This window comes from Carassius gibelio, chromosome B21, assembly GCF_023724105.1.
Source record: "Carassius gibelio isolate Cgi1373 ecotype wild population from Czech Republic chromosome B21, carGib1.2-hapl.c, whole genome shotgun sequence".
Lineage (NCBI taxonomy): Eukaryota > Metazoa > Chordata > Actinopteri > Cypriniformes > Cyprinidae > Carassius > Carassius gibelio.
Window position 1 is genome coordinate 24,732,112 of NC_068416.1, and position 21,921 is coordinate 24,754,032.

General features: G+C 36.4%; 2 protein-coding genes across 3 annotated transcripts; one reads left to right on the plus strand and one right to left on the minus strand.

The window, feature by feature from the left end:
- Positions 1 to 1,612: 1,612 nt before the first annotated feature.
- On the plus strand, positions 1,613 to 19,147 carry taf1c (TATA-box binding protein associated factor, RNA polymerase I subunit C). Of its 2 annotated transcripts, none has more exons than XM_052587658.1 (16): positions 1,613 to 2,043; positions 2,771 to 2,885; positions 3,970 to 4,022; positions 4,149 to 4,244; positions 4,363 to 4,418; positions 4,583 to 4,830; positions 5,858 to 5,986; positions 6,168 to 6,285; positions 7,289 to 7,360; positions 9,060 to 9,195; positions 10,334 to 10,459; positions 11,490 to 11,667; positions 12,040 to 12,177; positions 12,969 to 14,074; positions 14,897 to 15,236; positions 18,711 to 19,147. In XM_052587658.1, exons 1-15 carry the CDS (start codon positions 1,915 to 1,917, stop codon positions 15,197 to 15,199), a joined length of 3,003 nt encoding a protein of 1,000 aa, XP_052443618.1. In that variant the 5' UTR covers positions 1,613 to 1,914; the 3' UTR covers positions 15,200 to 15,236; positions 18,711 to 19,147. The 2 variants fall into 2 exon arrangements, with proteins under 2 accessions (XP_052443618.1, XP_052443619.1); XM_052587659.1 differs by having other exon boundaries at positions 1,616 to 2,043; positions 4,000 to 4,022.
- ccng2 (cyclin G2) lies at positions 16,062 to 21,483 on the minus strand. The gene is made up of 8 exons (XM_052587662.1): positions 21,330 to 21,483; positions 20,405 to 20,542; positions 20,073 to 20,210; positions 19,740 to 19,990; positions 19,427 to 19,505; positions 19,243 to 19,341; positions 18,726 to 18,928; positions 16,062 to 17,003 (listed from the first exon to the last, which is right to left on the minus strand). The coding sequence occupies exons 2-8, from the start codon at positions 20,507 to 20,509 to the stop codon at positions 16,886 to 16,888; spliced, it is 993 nt and encodes a 330-aa protein (XP_052443622.1). The 5' UTR covers positions 20,510 to 20,542; positions 21,330 to 21,483; the 3' UTR covers positions 16,062 to 16,885.
- Positions 21,484 to 21,921: the final 438 nt, after the last annotated feature.

A 21,921-nucleotide genomic window follows, 5' to 3' on the forward strand; every position in this document is an offset into this window, starting at 1 on the left:
AAGTGTCAGTGGGTTGTGAATAATTGTGTAGCAACAGATTCTTTCCCTCTCTGATTCTAATGCAGACGTGTACATATGAGAGAAAGACACATAAAAACACTTAAAGGAATAGTCGCCCCCCCCCCCCCCCCCCAAAAAAAAGCTGAAAATTTACTTAATGAGTTTGTTTCTTCATTAGGGCAGATTTGGAGAAATGTAGCATTATTACCAATGGATGTACTGCAGTGAATGGGTGCCGTCAGAATGAGAGTCCAAACAGCTGATGAAAACATCACAATATTCCACACCACTATTTGTGTTTTGGTGAAATTGGTTTTCTTATTAAAAGTGAAAGCATTAGAAACAAAAAACGTTTTATGCTAAGAACATGTACAGGTGCATCTCAAAGTAGAATGTCGTGGAAAAGTTCATTTATTTCAGTAATTCAACTCAAATTGTGAACTTGTGTATTAAATAAATTCAATGCACACAGTAGTTTATGGGTGCAGTGACCTTGGTTTTCAAAACACACTATGGACCAACACCAGCAGATGACACTGCACCCCAAATCATCACAGACTTTTGAAATTTAACACTGGACTTTGAGCAACTTGGGCTATGAGCTTCTCCACCCTTCCTCCAGACTCTAGGACCTCGGTTTCCAAATGAAATACAACACTTGCTCTCATCTGAAAATAGGATTTTGGACCACTGAGCAACAGTCATTCTTCTCCTTAGCCCAGGGAAGACGACTCTGATGTTGTCTGTGGTTCAGCAAATTTCTTAACACGTCTGTGTGTGGTGACTCTTGATGCCTTGACCCCAGCAGGTGCAGGTGTGTAGCTGATTGGCCTGCTACCATATTATAATTATTTTGTTGAGATCGTGAATTGGTTGGTTTTTGTTAAATGTGAGCCAAATCATCACATTTAAAAGAGCCAAATACTTAAGCTACTTAAGTCTGTGTGCATTTAATTTATTTAATACACGAGTTTCACAGTTGAGTTGAATTGCTGAAATAAATGAATTACTGAAATAAATGAACTTTTCCACGACATTCTAATTTATTTAGAATCACCTGTAAATAAGCTGAGAACCAATAAACAGGTGTGATGTACAGAGATGTACATGTGGGGGCGCTGCTTAAATATATAGGTTTTAGTCCATAAACACAAATGACCTAAAAACTAAATCTATAATAGGCCCACGAAATATTGCTAAATTCACAATTTGATTTGCTGAAACGTTATGTTTTGTTTGTTTGTTTCCTTTTTAATGTTATTTATTTAATTATTTGCTCATATTTTTGTTTGTTATATTTTTTTACATTATATAATTTATTTTTGTCATGAATTTATTTGTTTATTTATTCATTTGTTTGTTTCATTTATTCATATATTGTTGACTTGTTTTATTAATCGTTCATATTTTTGTTTATATTAATTCTTAAATGAATTTAATTTATTTATTTTTGTCATGAATGTATTTGTTTCCGTGTTTCTTTATTCATATTTTGTTTATTTGCTTATTTCATCAATCTTATTTGGTTCTTTTTTAATGACTTTTTTGTTTATAAAATTGCTTCATTTACATTAGTATTAGCTTTATTTTGAAAGGTTTAAAGTGCTTTTATTTTGAAAGGTTGTCTGGTGGCGGGCTTCCTTCACGTCGTTGATCAGCTGATGCGCGTGAACAGCGGACGCGGGTTGTTTTAGCGGCCACGCGGTCATTTGTCAGCTACGTTTTTCCAAAAACACGTGCTAATATTTACAGTATTTGTCTTTATAAAAACGGCATTTTCGACATATTACGATCTTAAAAATGTCATTCTCACGAGACTGAATCATGGCAGCCATCAGAGCGCTCGTGGACACCTGGACACACGAGGACATGCCCGGGCGTGTCTGATTTCCAGGGCCGAGGGAACACATCGCCATGGACAACAAATTTCCCAAACAGCTTTTCCCACACTTTTATCTGGACGGACCGCCTGAAGTAAAGTCGAAACATAGTTATGGAGGCTGGGGTTCATACGAGCGCGTGTTTGCTGTCAATGCGGATCCGGTAAGACGACACACGTCATAATGATAACGACAGATATAATGATAAGGGTTTGTAACGCGCACACAATACGATGTGAATAAGTTTAGCACAAACATAACATCTAAATTTGACCCTAGACCACTAAACCAGTTATAAGAATTTTTACACAATCTGAAAGCTGAATAAATAAGCTTTCCATTAATGTGTGGTTTGTTATGATAGAACAATATTTGGATGAGATGAAACTAACGTTATTTGAAAATCTGAGTGTGCAACAAAATCTATATAGTGAGAAAAATGCCTTTTGAAGTTGTCCAAATGAAGTTCTTAGCAATGCATATTACTAATCAAATCGTTAAGTTGTGATTTGGTGTTACTTAAAATATCTTCATAAAACCTACATCAATTTCGACCCATACATTGTATTGTTGACTATTGCTATATATATACGTGCTACTTTTGACTGCATTTGTGCTCTAGGGTAACAAATGTAGTTTTTTGTAAACACCCTTTGGGTTTTTATTTTTGTTTTTTATGTCCTGTAATAATTCCTTTAGTACAGTTATGTAATGATGATGCTCATTTAATGCAAAATATTTTGAACCAGAAAAATAAAAATAAAAAGACAGATGCATAAATGTTCAAGAACTGTATTTCTCATCTACAGTTTTGTTATATTTCCCATTCTGCACCTGTAGTTGTGAAAGTGTCTCATGACTTACCTGTATTGTTTATTGTGTGTTTACAGTGTGATGGTGATCAGTCATCGATCCAGCATGTGTTTGAGTCCCAGCACACTCTGAGTGGTGAGGAATGGGTGCCGCTCAAACCAGCGGTTACCCCTTTATTTCAACCATCTGAAGGTAAATGTTTTAATCTTTTGATGGGCTCAAATTTGAAATCAAACTTCTTCAAATCCCAGAATATAAGATGCAGTTTTTTCTTTAATGTAGTGCGTTTGCTTTGTGTACTTACATTTAACATATAGACTGTGTATTTTGTCCATTTTTATTTTTAAGTCACTCTTTGACAAAAGTGAATTTAAATATAGAAAACCAGGGTTGTTTTAGTAATGAGAATGGCATTAATGTATAAAATTATGGCATTTAAAAATATTTTTAATTGGCTTTGTGCATTTTAATTGTATGTATTGTTGTGATGATTTCTATTACGATTTTATTTTAGATTTTGTGTGTGAGTTTTGTTAAATTTGTGATTTTAGCATTGTAATGTGATCTTTTTTTTTAGTACAGTAATTAATATTTATAATAAAAAAATATCATTTTATTTGAGCTTTGTATCAAGTAACAAAATATTTTTTTATGTTAAGAAGTTTATATATGTATAAATATAATTTATATTTAAAAATAATTTTTAGATGACTTTTTTTTCAGTCTCAGTGGTTTTTAGTATGTTATTGTAAGCCTTAGTATTTTATTTTTATTTTTGCTGATTTTAGTATTTTAATGTAAACCTATTTAGTTTTAGTTACAAGCCAAGGCAGTATTTTTGATTTAAATTGTTTTTATCTAATATTTTGTTTTCATTTTATTTGAGCTACATGTCAAATTACAAAATTAAGTGTATATTTATATAAAAAATGTATACCTGTAGAAATGTGATTTTCATAAAATTTCTGAATTTTTTCAGTCTTGTGGATTTTGGTATTTTATTCTACATTAAATTCAGTTAGTTGTAATTGCAACCTTTGGAATTGTTTTTAATGAGTTTTTTTATAAAATTTAATTTTCTAAAATTTTTAGCTTCCTGTCAGTTAATAGTTTTAGTTTTCATTAACAATAACACTTCAGAAATAAAGGTAATGTTCAATTGTAATGTCACACTGAAAAAGATTTTGTTACTTTTTTAATGTTAAATAATTGCATATTTGTGTATTTTTCTTATGTTTTTTTATAAGCTTTTTTGCTTTTCTCTAACCTTTCCAAGATCCCAAACTCTTATCTGATGTTCTTCCAGATCCAATGGATTTTCCAGAGCATGTGAGTTGAAGTAATGATACATAAAAAAATAAACTTTGGGTTTTGTCATTTTTAAATTAACTTTTTATTTCACAATGTGTGTGGAATGTTTGTATATAGTAGTTTTCTCCTGTGTTTCCCCTTCAGATGCAGTATTTTTACAAGCATCACTGTTTGGATGCGTTCTCCACAATGGGACATTTGCTTCAGGACAACTTATCTTTCAGAGAGAAACAGTCAAAGGTGAGAGAGTCTTGATGTGTGTGGTGTTTGTGGTCAGAATTCATTTTCTTACCTTTTCCCCCCTTTTTTATGTTTCTAGTGGTTTTGTAAAAGTTGTCTTCTGTTCTTTGTCAATCAGGATGTTATGTCAATGCGCTGGGCCAACAGCTTCATAAAGGGCTTAAATTATAAAAGGTATGATTTTTATCTGACTCAAATATTACTGTTTTACAATTACAACAAAACAGAAAATCAAATGGGTGAAGTTGGAGGAATAAATAATGTAAATGGTGACATTTAGTTGTATAATGCCTAAAAATAATCAAAATCAGACCTGAGATGTGCTTTCTGTCTGTTAGGTGTGAGGTCGCGTGTTACTCGAGGAAGATCCGTCATCTGCACAATCTTGTTGGTGATGTTGTGAGTGATGTTCCTCCTTCTCTCCTGGCCTCGCTCCTCCACGAGGAGCTGACGTCTCAGCGGGAACAGCAGCGGTTCTGTGCGGACGCCACAGGGGGCGCTCTGGGATACGTGCCCTTACACGAGTCCCAGGGGTACAGCGATGGCTGTCTGATCTATCCCAGCGGAGACGCAATGGACAAACTCAGTATCCTCTTTCGTAGTTGTCATGTCTTAGTTTTTGTTGCCATGAGGGTGAACTTTATTAAAGGGTACGTTCACCCAAAAATGAAGATTAGGCTGTGTATCACTCATTCCCGAGGCATCCTTTCTTTCAGAAAAATCCAGTCAGGATATCAGAATTTATATTGTCTTTGATCTTTCAAGCTTTATCATTGTAGTCAGCAGGTGTTGCAGTGCAGCAGCCCAGAAGAAGTTAAATAAAAAGCACCCGATCTGAGGGGTGAGCAAAGGCCTCCTGTAGTGGCTCTATGCATTTTTGTAAGATAAACATCTTTAATCAAAAGATAATAATCACTTGAACCTGGCTTGTGCTCACTGTTGTGCACAGAAGCAGCTCCGGGAGCATGATCTATGGAGACTTTATCATTTTCAGAGGTCTTAAAGGCATAGGTGAACCAAAAATGTCAATTCTGTAATTTACTCAGGTTCCAGAGCAGTTTGCAAACAATGAACCATTTCTTAAACCTTATGATTCAAGGATAATATTTCAATAATTGAACACACGGTTCTCTTATTTCAACCTATTTTAGATTAACTGCCATGGCTACATTTCTATTTTTTAAGTTAATTTTTCATCTGATTTTATTATACTTCACTATTATTGCATGTTTTAGCTTCTTCGTGTTTTTGATTGACCTGGGAAGTATAAATGTTCAAATAAGAGTTCCGAATGTGTTTTGGGTTTGTTTATAATTAAAAGTCCCACCTTATATAAAGAGTTCTTATTGTGTTTTTATTGCACAGTAAATATTTAGTGTTTTAGACAAACTCTTGAGGCTTTCTGGGTTGCTCTGTCATAGACCTTTCTTTAAAATATTATCATTATATCCCGAGATTTATTTTTAGAGTTTAATTTTAGGTTCTATATTAAGGTGTTCATTTAGTTTCTGCAGGGCTTCAAAAAGGTTTGCTTCCATTTGTTGTTGAATCTTTAGGAAATGTTGAAAAGTGATGGCATCTCTCGTATTATTTCCTTTACTGCCGTTCCTCAGATTTCCACAGGGTGGTGCAACAGTTCAGTGAGGACAAGCCTCCTAGTTTCGTCATGGACTCCCAACCTCTTGTCTTTTATCTGAATGGAGCTGTCAGACAGATCAGTTTGGCCAATATGGAGGATGTAGGTGAGATCTGAGAAATGCATGGGCTGAGAACAAACCATAACTTTGAGGAAGAGTCAAAACACAAGCCTAAAGAGTATTGCATGCATTTTTTGGTTACATGTCTGAAACTACCAATAAAACCGTACTCACTTCTGAAAAGGATTTCATGTGAAGAGTGTAAAATCCAAACATCTGTGTGCAGGTAACGTGGCTGTGCGCTCGGATTATTTCTGTGGTGTTTGGTTGGTCGGAGACAAAACAAAGCCAGTGTTAATGGACGTCATCCAGACAAAAGATCGCTTCTCCTGCATCACCGTCAGGTGTGTTAGAAAGATCTCACGTGCTTCTCAAAACATGGTCCCTGATTATTCAGGCCTTCCTGAAGACTCCCTGCTAGTCGATTAATCATTCACACGATCCCGTGTCTAGTTGATTTGGAAAATGCCCCTAGCGGTTATTCAAATGATCATCGCCTTTCTGAGTGGCCTGATATTCAAATGACTTGATTTAACTATTGTGCTGAAAGAGTTTAAGCATTTCTGACTCCAGAGTTAGTTGTGTTTGTGTTGGTTTGCTGTATGTACTGGACACAATGGTCCAAATTGAAGCACTAGAGGCTGTGCTTTATTCTGAATATAGTTTAATCTTCTGCTCACCGAGTCTGCATTAATTTGATCAAATTTACAGTACAGCAGTAAAACTGTGAAATTACTACAGTTTTCTATTTGATAATATTTTATAGTGTAATTTATTCCTGTGATGCAAAGCTGAATTTTCAGCATCATTACTGCAGTTTACAGTGTCTTGTGATTGATAACTTGAAGAATATGACACAAAAATTACTATTGTGTACTAAAACACAACAATATTAATATTTTGAAGGAATGTAATAGTCAAGATATATTATCATCATTATCATTGTTAGTTTTAGTTCATTGGGCACCATTTTTTATGATAAATTTGCTTTAAGTCATAAAACACAGAATCCAGAGAAATATAATGAAAATCACACAATATATTTCTCGAGGCCGTAAATCAAAAGGTCTCTTGCTCTAATTCTGGACATTGTTCTTGATAGGTTTGTTTTCATTCTCAAGGTCTAACAAACATGGAAAGCATCCTTCAGTGTAGTATCCTAGACCAGAAAGCTCTCATATTTATTGCTTTTGTGGACCTTAAATGTGTTTCTTTCAGCTGTCTTAAGAAAAGCAATAATGTGGTTTAGGATATTTTCTAGATCTGCAGGATGCATTTTAGCCTTGGTGCTTTGTAATAGCAGCTAAACCTGTGACGAGTTATAACCTTGTGTTTTGTCCTCTCCAGTCCACACTTCCCCAATGAGCTGGCGGTGGTCAATGAGCGAGGAGCAGCTTATCTTTGGACTGCCAAAAAAGGGTATGTGTGTTTAAGAACAATATGTGCTTCACTGGCTGTTCTCTTGTGCTTGAAGCTCAACATCTGTATCATATCTGCTTCCTCTACAAAATGTTCTTTAGTTGAGTTCGTCCAGTACCCAAGTGCACAGTAATAGATGTTTTTATGTCCACATATTTAGAGAGAATAGCTTCATTTGCTCAACTTTCAAACCCTTTGCCATGGTTCAGAGATTCACAACATTTTTGGTTGAACCCCTTTGACCTCAGATATATATCATATTTTAAGTGTCACCTGAGATTTTAAGTTGATATTTCAGGAAGTTAACAACACGTTTGCATGTTCACGGTTCTCTGACTGTTAATGGTCACATTAATCTGTCAATGGTCACATCAGAGCAGTGTTATTAGTATTATTTATATATTAGTTCAAATATTAAATTAGTCTTATGTTTTCTAAGTTTAATCTTAGTTTGTTTTATCAATTTTATGTGCTTTTGTTGTTTTTATTAGTTTTATAAAAAAAGGTTTAATTTATACTTTTAACAAATTTACTAAATATTGTTATTATTAGTAGTAGTTTTTATACATTTTATAATTAGAATAGATTTTTAGTTTTTACGTTTACTTTATTTTAATTTAGTTGCCAAGGCAATATTTACAGTCAAGCTGTAACATTTTGTTACTTTCTTTAATTGTAACTTCTTTTTTCTGGTGTTTTTGTTTTAGCTTAATTTCATTTAGCTAAAAAAAAATGTAATTCCTTACATTTATATAGCGCTTTTCTAGGCACTCAAATCGTTTACATAGTCAGGGGGTATCTCCTCATCCACCAGCAGTGTGCAGCATCCACCTGGATGATGCGACGGCAGCCATAGTGCGCCAGAACGCCCACCACACACCAGCTTACTGGAGGAGAGGAGTGATGAAGCCAATCAGCAGATATGGGGATTGTTAGGAGGCCATGATGGTCGGAGGACGATGGGTGAATTTAGCCAGGATGCCGAGGTCACACCTCTACTCTTTTCGAAAGACATCCTGGGTTTTTTTGAATGACCACAGACCTCGGTTTAACGTCTCATCCAAGGACGGTGCTTGTTGACAGTATAGTGTCCCCATCACTACACTATGGCGCTAGGACCCACACAGACCACAGGGTGGGCCTCACTAGCACCTCTTCCAGCAGCAACCTAGTTTTCTCCGGAGGTCTCCCATCCAGGTACTGACCAGGCTCAGCCCTGCTTAGCTTCAGTGGGACACCGGTCTTGTGTTCCAGGGTGATATGGCTGCCAGCAAAAAAAGATTGTTTATCACCTGGCTTCAGAAGACATTGAAACTAGTGCATGATTTGTATTTCAAGCTGTTAGGATGTTTTACTGGTACTTTTTCAAACAGGACAAACCCAGTCCATTTATAACAAAGTTAAAATTTCACCTTTAAACACAAAAATTCTTAAGATTATAAAATGAACTGCAGAGCATTTGTGAAATGTGTTTGGCATAAACACAAAAACCACCGGAAGTTGTTTATTGCAACATGTAATACATTTAAATTTGTTTCCATATTGCATTCATCTCAACCACAAATCCTACATCAAAGCTTCAGTTTCCACTTGCGGGTTAATATGTCTGTCCTCTGAGCTGATGCAAGCTGCAGCACATGGTGTGTGTGTGTGTGTGTGTGAGAGCCTTCCAGAGGTTTATGACATTCTGTTTTTTCAGATTGCAGAAGTTCCGTGAAGAAGATTCCAACCTGTACTTCAATGCTAAGTCACCATGGCGATGGTGTGAGTTCTCCTGTCACCCGAGAGTCATGGTGTACGCTGACAGAACGGGGGCGGAGCTTACAGACATTCGGGTAAAGCCACGCCTATTATATTGAATCAAACCTGGTTATGGATATCCTATTTAGAAATGAGTCCATAAACATTTAGCACCTTATCAGAGTGCGCTGTGCACTTTTTTTCATTTTGATAGTCTAACCAACAAGTGCAATCAGTGGTAAAAATGTACAGTTTATTGCATATTATACCTTGTAGTGTTTATCACTCATGAATGATTAATTCCACAATCAAAAGTGGATGTTACTGAGACAAAATAAATATTGTACAGCTGAAGACACACTCTTCTGTGAACACTTACAAACCACAACCATTGACAAAGGTACTTACTGTAACTCACATTTAAAATAAAGTCTTGTTCTCTTTCTCATCTTGTCTGCACTTCTGCACTGGTTTGCATACTAATCATGCTTATGCCTTTAATTCACCATTGTATATAGAGTAATATTGGCTTCATAAATATTCCTCATTAGCAAGTCTCTGGATAAATGTAAAATGTCCGTGATTGGCTGGTTGGATGAGAAGGGACAGGTGAAGAGAGGCTGCTTAATACTATGATAATGTACATATAATATTAAAATCACCCTGTTATAATTGTTATATTAAATTAATAAATGTTATTTAACAATGATTTAATAAAAACAATACTATTATTTTTTTTTAAGTCTTGTTACCACATTTGTATTAAGTCTTATTGTTCATTGTAGTAGGATTTAATAACTAATCAGATTATTTTTGTTCATACTATTGTTGTATAATTGTTATTAATGATGGGATTTAATATTAAATCTTATTGTATTTTATTAAATAATATTGTTCAGAATAACAGGATTTAATAATAAATTAAATACAATTATAAAATACTATTATCCATTTTCTTATCTAATTAATATTCTTATTAATACGATATTAATGATGATAATTAAATAATAGTAATAATAATAATTTATTATCATGTTTACAGTATTTAAAATATAAGTATTTTAAGTCCCTAAGAAATTAAGTGTAACATGTATTTGGTGAAGAAAGGTCTTTAAGCTGAATTTACTCCTTTTTGTGCCATTACGGTATTAAGTATTCTTTGTTTCACGTTGTTGTTCTTCTCTTTATGTGGTTCTCAGTTTATTATTAATCCCCATCACTTCCTCTGTGCAGAGTGCTGATTGTAATCACACGTTGTTCAGGATCGGAAGGACAGCAGCTTGTATGTCGGGAGAGCGAGTGATACTCACCAAATACCTGAGTAGAAGCCACGCCCATCACCACCTCATCAATACCCAGGTAAACACGTCATACATCACATCACATCACATCACCTCTGAGGGTTTGAGTCGGATACTAGCCTGAAGGAGTGGCAGCTGTGGCTCACCCTGTGGTTCTTCCAGGCAGTCCTCCAGAACAGAATCCAACACACACAACGCTGAACCTTTTTTGTCTTTACAGGAAATGTTATTAGTGATAAGAGATTGGTCTTTAATGCTGTGGAACATTTCCTTATTGAATGTATTGTATCAGTGTGATCTTGACCACAAAAAGCACCTTGGTACTTCCATGGTATTTCTGTGGTAGTCTGTGAACTAGCTTTGTGTACATTTAATACTATGGTATATGAATAGAGTTATCATTAAGTGCCATTGTATCCTGTTTTTGAAAGGTCTCTTACTGCATTTATTTGTTTAAAAATACAGTAAAATCAGTAATATTGTGAAATATTATTACAATTTAAATTAACTGTTATCTTTTTCAATATATTTTAAAATGTAATTTATCCCTGTGATTGAAGCTGTATTTTCAGCTTCATTACTCCAGTCTTCTTCAGTGTCACATGATCTTTCAGAAATTCAGGCAACTTTTATCATCAATTTTGAAAACAGCTTAATTTTTGTGGAAGCCATGATTCTTTGAGTAGAAATCTGTATTTACTTGAAATAGAATTATTTTGTCACATTGTCTTTTAATGTCTCTTTTGATCACTTTAATGTGCCCTTGCTCAATAGAAGTATTCATTTCAGTTAATTTCAATTAAAAAAAACTTTTGAAGAGTTAATCTGCAAAAATGGATAATTGTGTTTTTATAAAACAATGTTTTTTCATTGTGCATTCCAATTAATCTCTATCAAACTGCAGTTGGGTTATTTTGATTAGATTAAAACACAACTTAAAATACAGCTAAATAACACAAAACACAAAAACATACATTTGTTTATTTATCTGTTTTTGCAAATAAGCTCTTCATATTTTAAGACCGTGACTGGTATCTGATGCCTTCACTGTTCAGTGGAAGAGAAATAAAGCACTTCCTTGTCTGCAGTTTTCCACCTACATCATGGATGAACGGGTTCCCGCTATCCCCATGCTGAAATGGGATCATATGATGGAGTCTCCACCGATGTTTGCTTGTGATTTGCCAGCACAGACCCCGAGGCAAACGTGCAAACTGCTGCTGGGTGCTCAGAGGTCACAGGAACTCATGTTACTGCAGTACACGGGTGAGGAGTTCACTGTATGAGCAACAGTTTCCTTTGGTTACTCGTCATAATTTGTGCTATTAAGTATTTAGAAGATGCTTTCATTCAAAGCCAATTACAGTGCATCATCAGCAGCCTGTTAGTTTGTATGTTACCTGGAAATGTGCACCAGCTGTAGCACTGGAAAACAATTATGTTTATGCAAAGCAAGTAATAGTGGTATGCAAGTTGAATTGCATTGGTTCAAAGATTGGTTCTGCTGCTTTACTTTTGCAATTTTGTAATGTAAATGAACTGTGCATTTAAACTGTTCTTTTCGTTTTATAAGTTTTGCTGCATCTTTGGATAAAGCTTTTTTTCTAAATGACTGCATGTTAATTTTATGTCACTCAGGCGGGAGAGAGCACGTCTGTCAGACTCGGGGATCCATTCTAAAGCTTTCAAGTCCCAAAGAGAGTCTGAGCCACCTAAACCGTCTGCTACCCCACGAGAGACACCTCGCTCAGAAGAGACTGAACGCGTCTGCTGCAGGTCAGGATGCTTTTACAACCATTTCAGCATTTTGGACTAGAATGAACTATTTACTCTGAAATAATTGTCGGTCAAAGCAAACAACCTATATTGCATTCATTGCTTAATTAAAGAGTTGACGAAAACATAAGTAGAGTAATTCATATGACTGTAGTTTGTAAATTAGGCTAATCGCCAGTGTATTGAACGAGACTTTGGGTAAAGTAAGATTGCTAAGCTTTTCCATCAAGCAAACTGATGGTAACACCGCTTAAATCTAGCTGAGGTTGTCATGTGATCACAGTAAAATGTGCAAAGAAAAGACCCAGATTAACTTTTATTACATGACTGCACAATGTGGCCAATTTTCTGACAAGATTGCATTTTAAAAAAATGTGTTTAAATAACTACAGCACAATTTGGCCAACTATTTTGTCAATTGTATACCAAGATTACTATTAAATAAAACAAATATTATATATTTTTTTATGTTGCATCATCAAGCTTTTATTTTGGTGTAAACCTTAAAACCTCTTGTTTGTTCACAGCACTCAAGTTCAAGTATGGAGATGATGTTTGGCGTATGTTGTGTTATGCATGTTATGTGTGACCAAAACTCTCAGCAGATGCAGAGATTGAGTTTGTGTGATGGAGCCTCTCTGAGAAACTGAAAACACTTCAGTGATTAGATATGCATACACGCCGCTTCACTCTGAAACTTAATTAAATCACAGCAACCTTCAAACAGCCCTGCTCTATCATTGGGTGCCGTGATTATCAGTCTAATGTGCTGCTTTCACATTCTTCCTCAGGTTTCACAGCTGTACAGAAGAAGGACTTCCTGACGGTTTTCCAGCTTACAGAAACCGGAGACCTCTTTTACCAAACGCTGAAGTTGCACACCGATCAGACCGCAAGCAGTAATGACGCACCAGAACAATCTGTCAGTGTGCAACCTACAGTAGAAACTGGAGAAAGCGAGAATATACAGTCCCACGCCGAAATTGATGACCAATCTGTTCAGAGTTACTCAGATACTGAGGGACGGCATGCGGTGCACTGGCATTTGGAAGTTATTGACAATGTTGATAATGATGACTTAAATCCTTTGGATGCCAATGAAAATATCAGGAAAGAACCATTGATTGGGAATAACCCAACTTGTTCCACCAGACCGCCCAACCCAAGTAAGGATCCAGATCTCCAAGCTGTCTGGAGCAAATGGTTTAAGCCCCTTTTTAAAAAGGCCAAAAAGCGGCACCTTAAATTTCAACGGGTCAGGACGGATGATTTAAAGGGCACGATGGACAAAAAGCTGAATAAACTAAAGAAAGATCAGTTGATGAGACTGAGGAAAGACCTTCAAGAGGTCATGAGGAAGAAGGAGATGCTCTTGCATGGGGTCACTTACCTCCCTCACCTGAACGTTACGCCGGTTCCCGATCCTGTAGATCCCGATGACTGGCCTGACGATGTGAGCCAGCGGTTGGCTGCGTCGTGGGAGGGCCAGTGGACAAACTGGTGGGAGGAGAAGCTGGGCTTGAACCGGGACATGAAAATGGCTGCTCTCCGTCGAAAACGTCGGAGACAGAAGCAGGCCAAAGCTCGCAATCGCACCTCACTTTCTGGAAGCTTCACCTCGTCTGTGAGTTACCAAGAGAATCTGTCTGGTTTGTCATCGGTGGAGAGTGAAGGTCCGGGATCGGATGACGAGACTTTGGAGAACTCGAACTCGCAAGTTTCTGACATGGAGGAATGGAGAGCCAGACCTGAGATTCACAGAAAGAGCCCCGTCATATTGAGACGGTTTTTAAATGAACAGTCGACTGCAGACAAATCTAGATCTCCTAGAAAGTCTCCTCCAAGGCCTGATCAAAACCTTTCGACATCTCCGTCAAAATCTCAATCTTCCATTCAGGTGAGGATTCCTTAATATTGAATTTTAAAGCCGATACTGATAAATTATCATTTATAGCTACTTGTGCTGATACCTGTAACCGATCATTTGTCACTTGGGAAAAAATAAATAATACATTTTAAAAACTGCTCAATCAAAATGATTCTCTTGAATCAGGGTTACCGTCATAGATTTTATGCTGGTTTAATGACATTAACTAATAAATTGTATTGTGTCCATTTGTTAAAAATGTCAGTAAGATCTTTAAAGGAATTAGCCTAATACTATTATTCAACAATAATGCATTAAATTGATCAAATATAAGGACAATTGTAATCTCAAAGAGATTTTTATTTAGAAATAGATAAAATGCAGCACAACTGTTTTCAATATTGATAATCAGAAATGTTTCTTGAGCAGCAAATCAGTATATTAGAATGATTTCTGAAGGATCATGTGACACTGAAGACTGGAGGAATGATGCTGAAAATTCAGCTTTGATCACAGGAATAAATTACATTTTACAATATATTAATATAGAAAATGGTTATTTAAAAGGGTAATAATATTTCACAATATTACTGTTTTTACTGCATTTTTGATCAAATAAATGCAGCCTTGGTTTGTGTTTGAGCTCGTTTAATCTGGATCCTATTTTGTGCCATTTTCATGAATAAGCAAAAACATGCCTGGGTATGACTTTTTGTGGAAGATGTTTTTGCTCCATTTCATCTTGATGTATAAACCAAATACTGTATTCGTAATGTCATGTGTGTACTGGCAACAGATGGTTGCAATTTTTTAAAACCGCACTTTTGATACATTGTCCATCTTTACTTTTAGGATGAACGACCGACCTCTAGAACCCCTAGTGTTACAGCAGGGATGGATTTGGGCCCTCCTGCGTCGCTCCCCTCCACACGGCCAACATCTGTCCAATCGAAAAGGCGCAAGGAGTTTTACCTTAGTTCCCTTCCCACATCCCAAATGTCGACTCAGGACTCTGCACCGGATGGTGGATATCCTTCACCTGGGGTTCACCTTTCTTCTCCATCTCATCGTTCCTTGTCTTCCAAGAGAGTTCCCCAATTCAGAAGCCTCTCTCAGGCCTCCCAGCCAAAGAAGAAATCTCGGATGGGCTTCTAAAGATCCGCCTCCGAAAACAAGGAATGCTGGAAGGAAGGCAAGTGACCTACTTTTTGTGTGGTGTCAAATGTTTGGGTACTGTACAGAGGCAGGATGTGTTTGAGCGAGAAACTCGAGCCAGTACTGAGAGAGTGTGTGAGGAACTGCACAAATATTTGTGCGTTTGTAATGAATAGCAAATGCTTACTGTTTGAACCAATTAGAGCGTGCTTGTGGTCTTCAGCATAGCTGATGTCAGCTTGCTTTTCTCACTTGATGTGTGCGTTAACAAAACTTATTATAATGTCTATAGAGGAAAACCGAGGCATTATGGATATCTCGATTGTTGTTTATGGCTTTCAGTTTCAGATCTGAAACATCTTCAAATGCTTGCTGTTTGGTTTTTCAAGTGTTCTCATTCAGAATTTCATCAGTATGTAGTGCATTGTGTGTAATGAAACTGATCCTGTGGTATTTTTATGGCATGTTCCCCACCTGTTTCTTCAAGGGAACAGAAAGATTGTTTCCAGCTTTTGACTGACTAGACATGCACTGGTTGTTGGTTTCTCACAAGAATCAGTTCCTGTTTTTGGGGAAACTGAAATGGCATTACACTGGGTGGAGTTGCATCATGCACTGGTTGTTTGTAAGTGTGTAAATCAGCTGATAACATCGTGACGTAGTTAACGAAAGGCTCTTGCGTGATAAAGCCACAGCTTTGTCTTACTGTTGCTGTGTAAAATATCCTGCGGCGCCGAGGCGATTTACAACATCTGCTGTCTGTTTGCCATTTGCTGTGTGTGTGTGTGTGTGAGAGATAGTTGAGGCTCTTAGGAACACAGAACTGATTCAGGAAAACCAGACTTAGCAAAACAGGAGTGAGTGAATTTCAAAATAGCTTTTTTTATTGTGATTTTTATATATACAATTAACAATAAATAAGTTAATATCTACAAGTTTGAGAACGTATATGCATTTTTTTTTTTTTACATTATACAAATTTACAGTTTTTTTTTTATATTGAATAAGGTTTTTTAGGCTTTTTTCAACGTACAGTATTTGTCTTCATACATCGGCTAAAGTGAAACTTAAACTAAGTTGGCAAGTAGGTTAATAACATCACACTCACATACACGAAAAATAAACAATCCACTGTTTTTCTGCGAACACCATGCGCACCACAGTAAATCTCTGACTGTTTGACCTCAGAGTTCTGCAGGCACGCAGCTTTCCCACTGTCACACGCTTACAATCATAATACAAAACTGTGCAAAGCACCAAAGTACAAGTCTTAAGTTGTTCTCTAACAGTCTAGTGTACCTTGGATATGTCATATTGATTTGCTTGGAATGCTGACAAATCCGAACATGCACCAACTACTATATATGCTACGGCTACATCTTTTTTTCATTTTTTTTATGTTTTTAGCTGCCAGTGTTTTGCAGTGCTGAAGTATTTCTCCTTTAGCTTAACACGAGTAATCAAGAGAGATGTTTACAGTATTTGGACTGGCTTTCTGTAGCCATAAAAGAAGAGTTTTAAAATACAATTCTGATATTTTGGACTCTGAGGTTTCGTTGAACCCAGGCACAATGGCACCTCGCTGTGCAACTTTAGGTTTCCAGCCAGGAGAGGTCTGAGACATCATCTTGGAAGATGACGAGGAAGTCACATCTTCATTGGTGGTTGTGCTCCTTGGCATGTGGTTTACTGTCTGTGGGCACGGCAGCGGAAGTTTTGGGGGAAGTAGGGTCCCTCGGCGTCACTACCCAGCGAACTGCTCAGACTTTCTTCCCCGGAGCTCAGGTCTTCGCTTGAATCCTCACTGTCGGAAAAGAAGAAACAAACAGTCAGATGAGCTCTCATTTATTTAAACATTTAACCAAAATTCATAAAATAACATTGTATTTTATTATTTATATACTATTATAGTAATATTAATTTTATGAATGGGTTTTTATTTTTATATTTTGTTTAATTTCAGATTTGGGTTGTTTTAGTCATTTTGTTTTTCTTTTATTAGTATTTTTTTAATTTCTATTAACTTATTTTTGTACATAAACATTTGTATTCAATTTTTTTAAATTGTATTTCAGTTTGTCATTTTAGAACTTAAACCTGTTTTTTTTTTGTAAATTTATATATGGCCATTTAAGTCCGTAAACTTATTAGTAATCAGTTAGTCAACAGTTAATAACTTTAACTTATTTAAGTTTTTTTATATTTCTTTTGATGTTAATTTTTTTTATTATTACTTAAAATTCTAATATTTCTTTCAGCGTCATTTCCAATAACAAAATACATTTTTAATCATTTTAGATTAGTTTTTTTTTATAGTTAGGTTTAGTATCGTCTTTTAGTATATATTAGGTTTTTGTCCACAAACTAAAATCTAAATTATTATCTGTGCTAATGAAGCTCTGCTGAAATCGTGTATGCGGTTCACCTGGAATATTACTGTCATAAGGTAAAAGAAAAAAAGTCAAATGTCAGATCTTGTTTTGTACTTTGTCAAACCGACCCCACCTCGCACGCCCTTCTCTTACTCACAGATGACGCAGCACAACCTGTTAGTAAACAGTCATTATTCACTAGCCACATTCCACTGCTGCACTTAGTTTGGCGTGTATGCATATCTAAGCCATTAGCCATCTCAAAACAGTACGTCCTGTCTGGATTTTCAGCTTGTAATCAGCTCTGTTGGTGAGCCTCACGAATGACTTATTGCTACTGGTGAGAAAAACGCTCTCGGGTCGGTTGCTAAGATGTGACGGAGTATTAGTAGTTAAGTAACCCTGTATGGACACCTAATAGGTGGGGCGTTTAGAAAGAACTTCAGCCTGTGCTGATGAGGTTGTAACGTAAGTGGTGTGTGTCAGTAAAACGCCATTATTTAAGTCCTGTCATGTGATAGAACTGAAACCAGAAGTTGTGATGGAAAATTGACAGGCGTACTTTCCATAAATAATTCCAAATTTGTGTGTGGCTTTTTCCTGATATTTTAGGCTTTCTGTTATTTCCTGATATTTTAAAACCGTTATCAGTAGAATATGAAAATATAAATCACTATAATGTTGGAATATAATGTGACTGGTTAGTTCCTCATGAAAGAATAGTTCCATTGTGGAGTACTATTATTTAACATATAATAGTATTAACGGTTTTGAATTGTTATATTTAGTTTTCATTTTAATTTGAGTAAATAGTTTATAAAATAATATTCTAGGTTTTTTAGTATTGTTTACATGTACATACTATTCTAGAATTTATTATTTTGAATTAGCTTTTACATTTTCTGTTTTTATTATCATTTTAAAGCGTAGTTTAGTTTTGTTTAGCTTTTTATTTCCATTTTAATAATTTAAATTGAAATAATTTTAAGAAATATTTAATTTTTAGTGATGAGTCTAAATAATTTTCTGTGTTAATTAAAGCTTAAAGTGTAAATTTAACCCCGAATATTCCTTTAATTTCTGCCTCTATTGACTGTTTAGTATGAGTGTGAGATCCTGATGCCTGTGTTCTTCCCCAGGTGTGCTGTGTTTACCTCTCGCTCTCGTCCCATGCACCCTCCGGGATGGTTGGCAGCTCGGGGACGCTGCGGTAGCTGCTGTGCAGGTTCTGCGCCGTCCTCCTCGAGACGATCCACACCAGTTTCTTGTGGTCAGGTTTGGCACATTCTGGAGAGGAGTATTCCCTCATACATTGACCTACCAGACCTCGCCAGCGCGCCAGGTCAGCCTTGGAGATCTGCAAACAGACGCGGCTGCATTAGACACCAGCTTACATAAGGACAGGGCAGAGAGCCAGCCTCATTTTGGACCGCAGTAAACCAATAGCCTGCTGGCAACAGGACTGGGTTAAGAGCTTTAGATTCTTCCTACTCCATAGATGTTTAAGTGCAGCTGAAACTAAAGGTATATTTTTGTCTACAAATTGCCTGATTAAACTACTTGTCTTTAAACCAAACAGAGCTGTCTGTGACATTCAACTTCTTTTCTTCACTTTTAAAAAGTTTTATTGATACTCTGTTTAAAAAGGTTGACATACTTATGAATTTTTACCTTTAAGTGTGTTTGTATGCGCTGGGCGATTTCTAGCAGGTCTGCAGACTGTAAGGCCTCGATTTCAAGCATCAAGAGCGACAAAGCGAGCACCGAAGGCTAAAAAACAAAAAGAGAGTTCATCAGAATTCAAACTTCTATGTAACTTACTTCAAGAATCACTGTTTAAGTTGTTCTTTCTTACTTTTGCTTTGGAGAAAATGATTCTGCATAGGCAGGCTTTCAGCTGGGCTTCAAGTTTGTCAAGATTCAGTACGTCTTTTCTGAGGAGAAAAAGAATTGGTGCATTAGAGAGATTTTGTTAGCCAATCTTATATAATTTAACAAATCTAGTCAGAAGATAATCTCCTAGTTTCACTGTGACCCACATACAGCAAAGTGCACTTGCCAGCTCGGTTTATCAACCTTTACAAGTCAAAGTTTCCATTGTCAGTCTGCATGTTAATATAGTTTATCTGGCTCAGAGTCTGAAGTTTGATAATGCCAGCCGTTCTCACCTGTTGGACGTGTGCGAAAGTGCAATGGCGTGGTACAAATGCAGGAAGGTTAAGGCTGTGACGGCTTTTAACTGGAAGTTGAGCTTCTCTGAAATGATCTTCTCCATTCGGCTGAGGTCTGAGACGGTGAACTTGCACTGGCTGATCCGAATGAGCTCATGGCTGGATGAAACATTGCACTCTTCTTCGGTCACTCGGGCGGCGATGTGAAGGCAACCGATGCTGATGCAGGCCAGATACTTGGGCTGAACCTTTAAGCAACATAAAAGTGGTCAGTCATAACACATTTTAATATGTTAAGCATTTGAATTGACCTATAACTTAACTGGTTACCTTCATCATAGCTATAAACCTGTCCAGCAGGTTAACGGCTAGTACAAAGGTCTGAGTGCTGTAACCGAAGAAACTGGTCAAGCTCCAGAGATCTTCCACTCGGGAATCTCGACATTTGGCTGAAACCCCATTACCGTTCTGTGTGGATGAGGAGAAATGAGTAACAAGTTTAAAACTGATATTTGTCGGACGCTTTGAGTAAAAGATCACAAAAAAGTATTTGTAAAGTATGCAATGTACAGCAATAAAATGAAAATTTCCATAACTGTCATTGATGTTTTAAAATAGAGTCTATAAATGTATTTTCACTGGGGTTTGTAAAACTGGTTTACCTCTTGTGTGGATTCAATCAAACTGAGTCCGGTTTCCTTTGGCAGATACTGAACCTCTTGGTCCATATTGCTCTTCAGTTCCTTCATCAGTCTGAATGCCTCCATATTTTCACTTTGTGTTTCAAGTCGTCAAAACACCTTTAAAAGGCATAAAAAAAGAAAAGTTAAGTCAATTCCGTTCACACAGGGCGGTGGGTCAAGGTTTCGCCCAGCCCCCTTCTCTCAGCTGAGCCTCGGTGTCGGGTTTCGCTGGTTAACGCCTTCCTACAGGACATCCAAACAAATAAACTCGATCCATTCCGACTGAGATGGACAAATAAATGTGAATTTTACTTTTTTAAAACGCGTTGACCTAAATAATGAGGCTAAAACTGGATCGAAATTGGATGTCGTCTAGTTGATTCTTTAGCTGGAAAATACCTCGACTGGAGGGGAGGGGTTTAAATCTACTGTACAGTTTGTTTTCGACATTAAATTATATATGACCTATTTGTGTGTTACAGTATAACAAATCTGGAGCTGAAACAAACTGATCTATCGGCTCGACTCGCATTTATACGGAAATTAATTTCAAATTGCAAATGTACCGTTGGCTTAGAGAGAGTAACGTTAAACATTAAAGAGCACCAACGGTAACAAGGGATTCGGTCATTCTAGTCAAATAAATCTATCATTTGCATTAGTGACATGCACAAATGATCGATAAAATTTCTTAAAATACCGTTAAAGTCGAACGGAAATCTACAGATTACTTCAAGTCAAATTCTAACGTTAGTCTACAAATACAAGCGAAGCCAAAAATCAAGCCCATTTAAAAAACATAATACAAAAATACGACCATAACATTAAAACGGTGACCATTCATCTGCATAGACATTTTAAAAGGAAACTAATATTTTATAGAAGGTTATTAAAGGTACATTACCAGGGATGTCAAAAGGACATATTGTGTTTGTATATCCGAGAATCTCTCGTCTGTTTTCTCTGCTTCTCTTTCCTTTTGTTGATGTTGAATGTAGCTCCTCCCCCTGGGCCTGTCACGTAGAAAACGTAAGTCTCTCTGTTTAGATAGTTTTATGCGATTTAAAATGGCTGCTGTTATAATTTCTATATTTAATCTAGTGTATTTTATAATATCTTATCGTCTGTTTTAAATATTTCGTCTATTAAAACATGCAAGCGTAGTTTGAAAGCGTTCTGTGTTGTAAGATATTGACAGTCTTACGGACCAATAGGATCGCTCGAAGATGTAGCGTTCAAATAGTCCGCCCAAAATTCCCAGCGCTCATTGGCTGCCGGTTTTCATGTAGACGTCGACTATTGGTTAGCAAATCGATAACCCGCCCTTTTGTTTTGACAGGGTTGCCAGGGGGAAGAAAATAAAGTACAAATGCATTATTTGATCAGATGCTGATTTCTTGATAACGTTTTCTATTCAGTATACTTTAAATGATACGTGTTGTCAATATTTTAGCTGAATATTATAACAGAGCTGTATATGTAGTGATGTCTGATTC

Bases quoted from the DNA above. Each gene is read 5' to 3' on its own strand.
- taf1c (XM_052587658.1), top strand. From the start codon at position 1,915: ATGGACAACAAATTTCCCAAACAGCTTTTCCCACACTTTTATCTGGAC. The intron at 2,886-3,969 runs GTAAATGTTTTA...AACCTTTCCAAG, and splicing joins TTTATTTCAACCATCTGAAG to ATCCCAAACTCTTATCTGAT. The intron at 12,178-12,968 runs GTCAGGATGCTT...ATTCTTCCTCAG, and splicing joins ACTGAACGCGTCTGCTGCAG to GTTTCACAGCTGTACAGAAG.
- ccng2 (XM_052587662.1), bottom strand. From the start codon at position 20,509: ATGGAGGCATTCAGACTGATGAAGGAACTGAAGAGCAATATGGACCAA. The intron at 19,991-20,072 runs GTAACCAGTTAA...TGTTGCTTAAAG, and splicing joins GGTTTATAGCTATGATGAAG to GTTCAGCCCAAGTATCTGGC. The intron at 19,506-19,739 runs GTGAGAACGGCT...TTTTCTCCTCAG, and splicing joins CTTTCGCACACGTCCAACAG to AAAAGACGTACTGAATCTTG.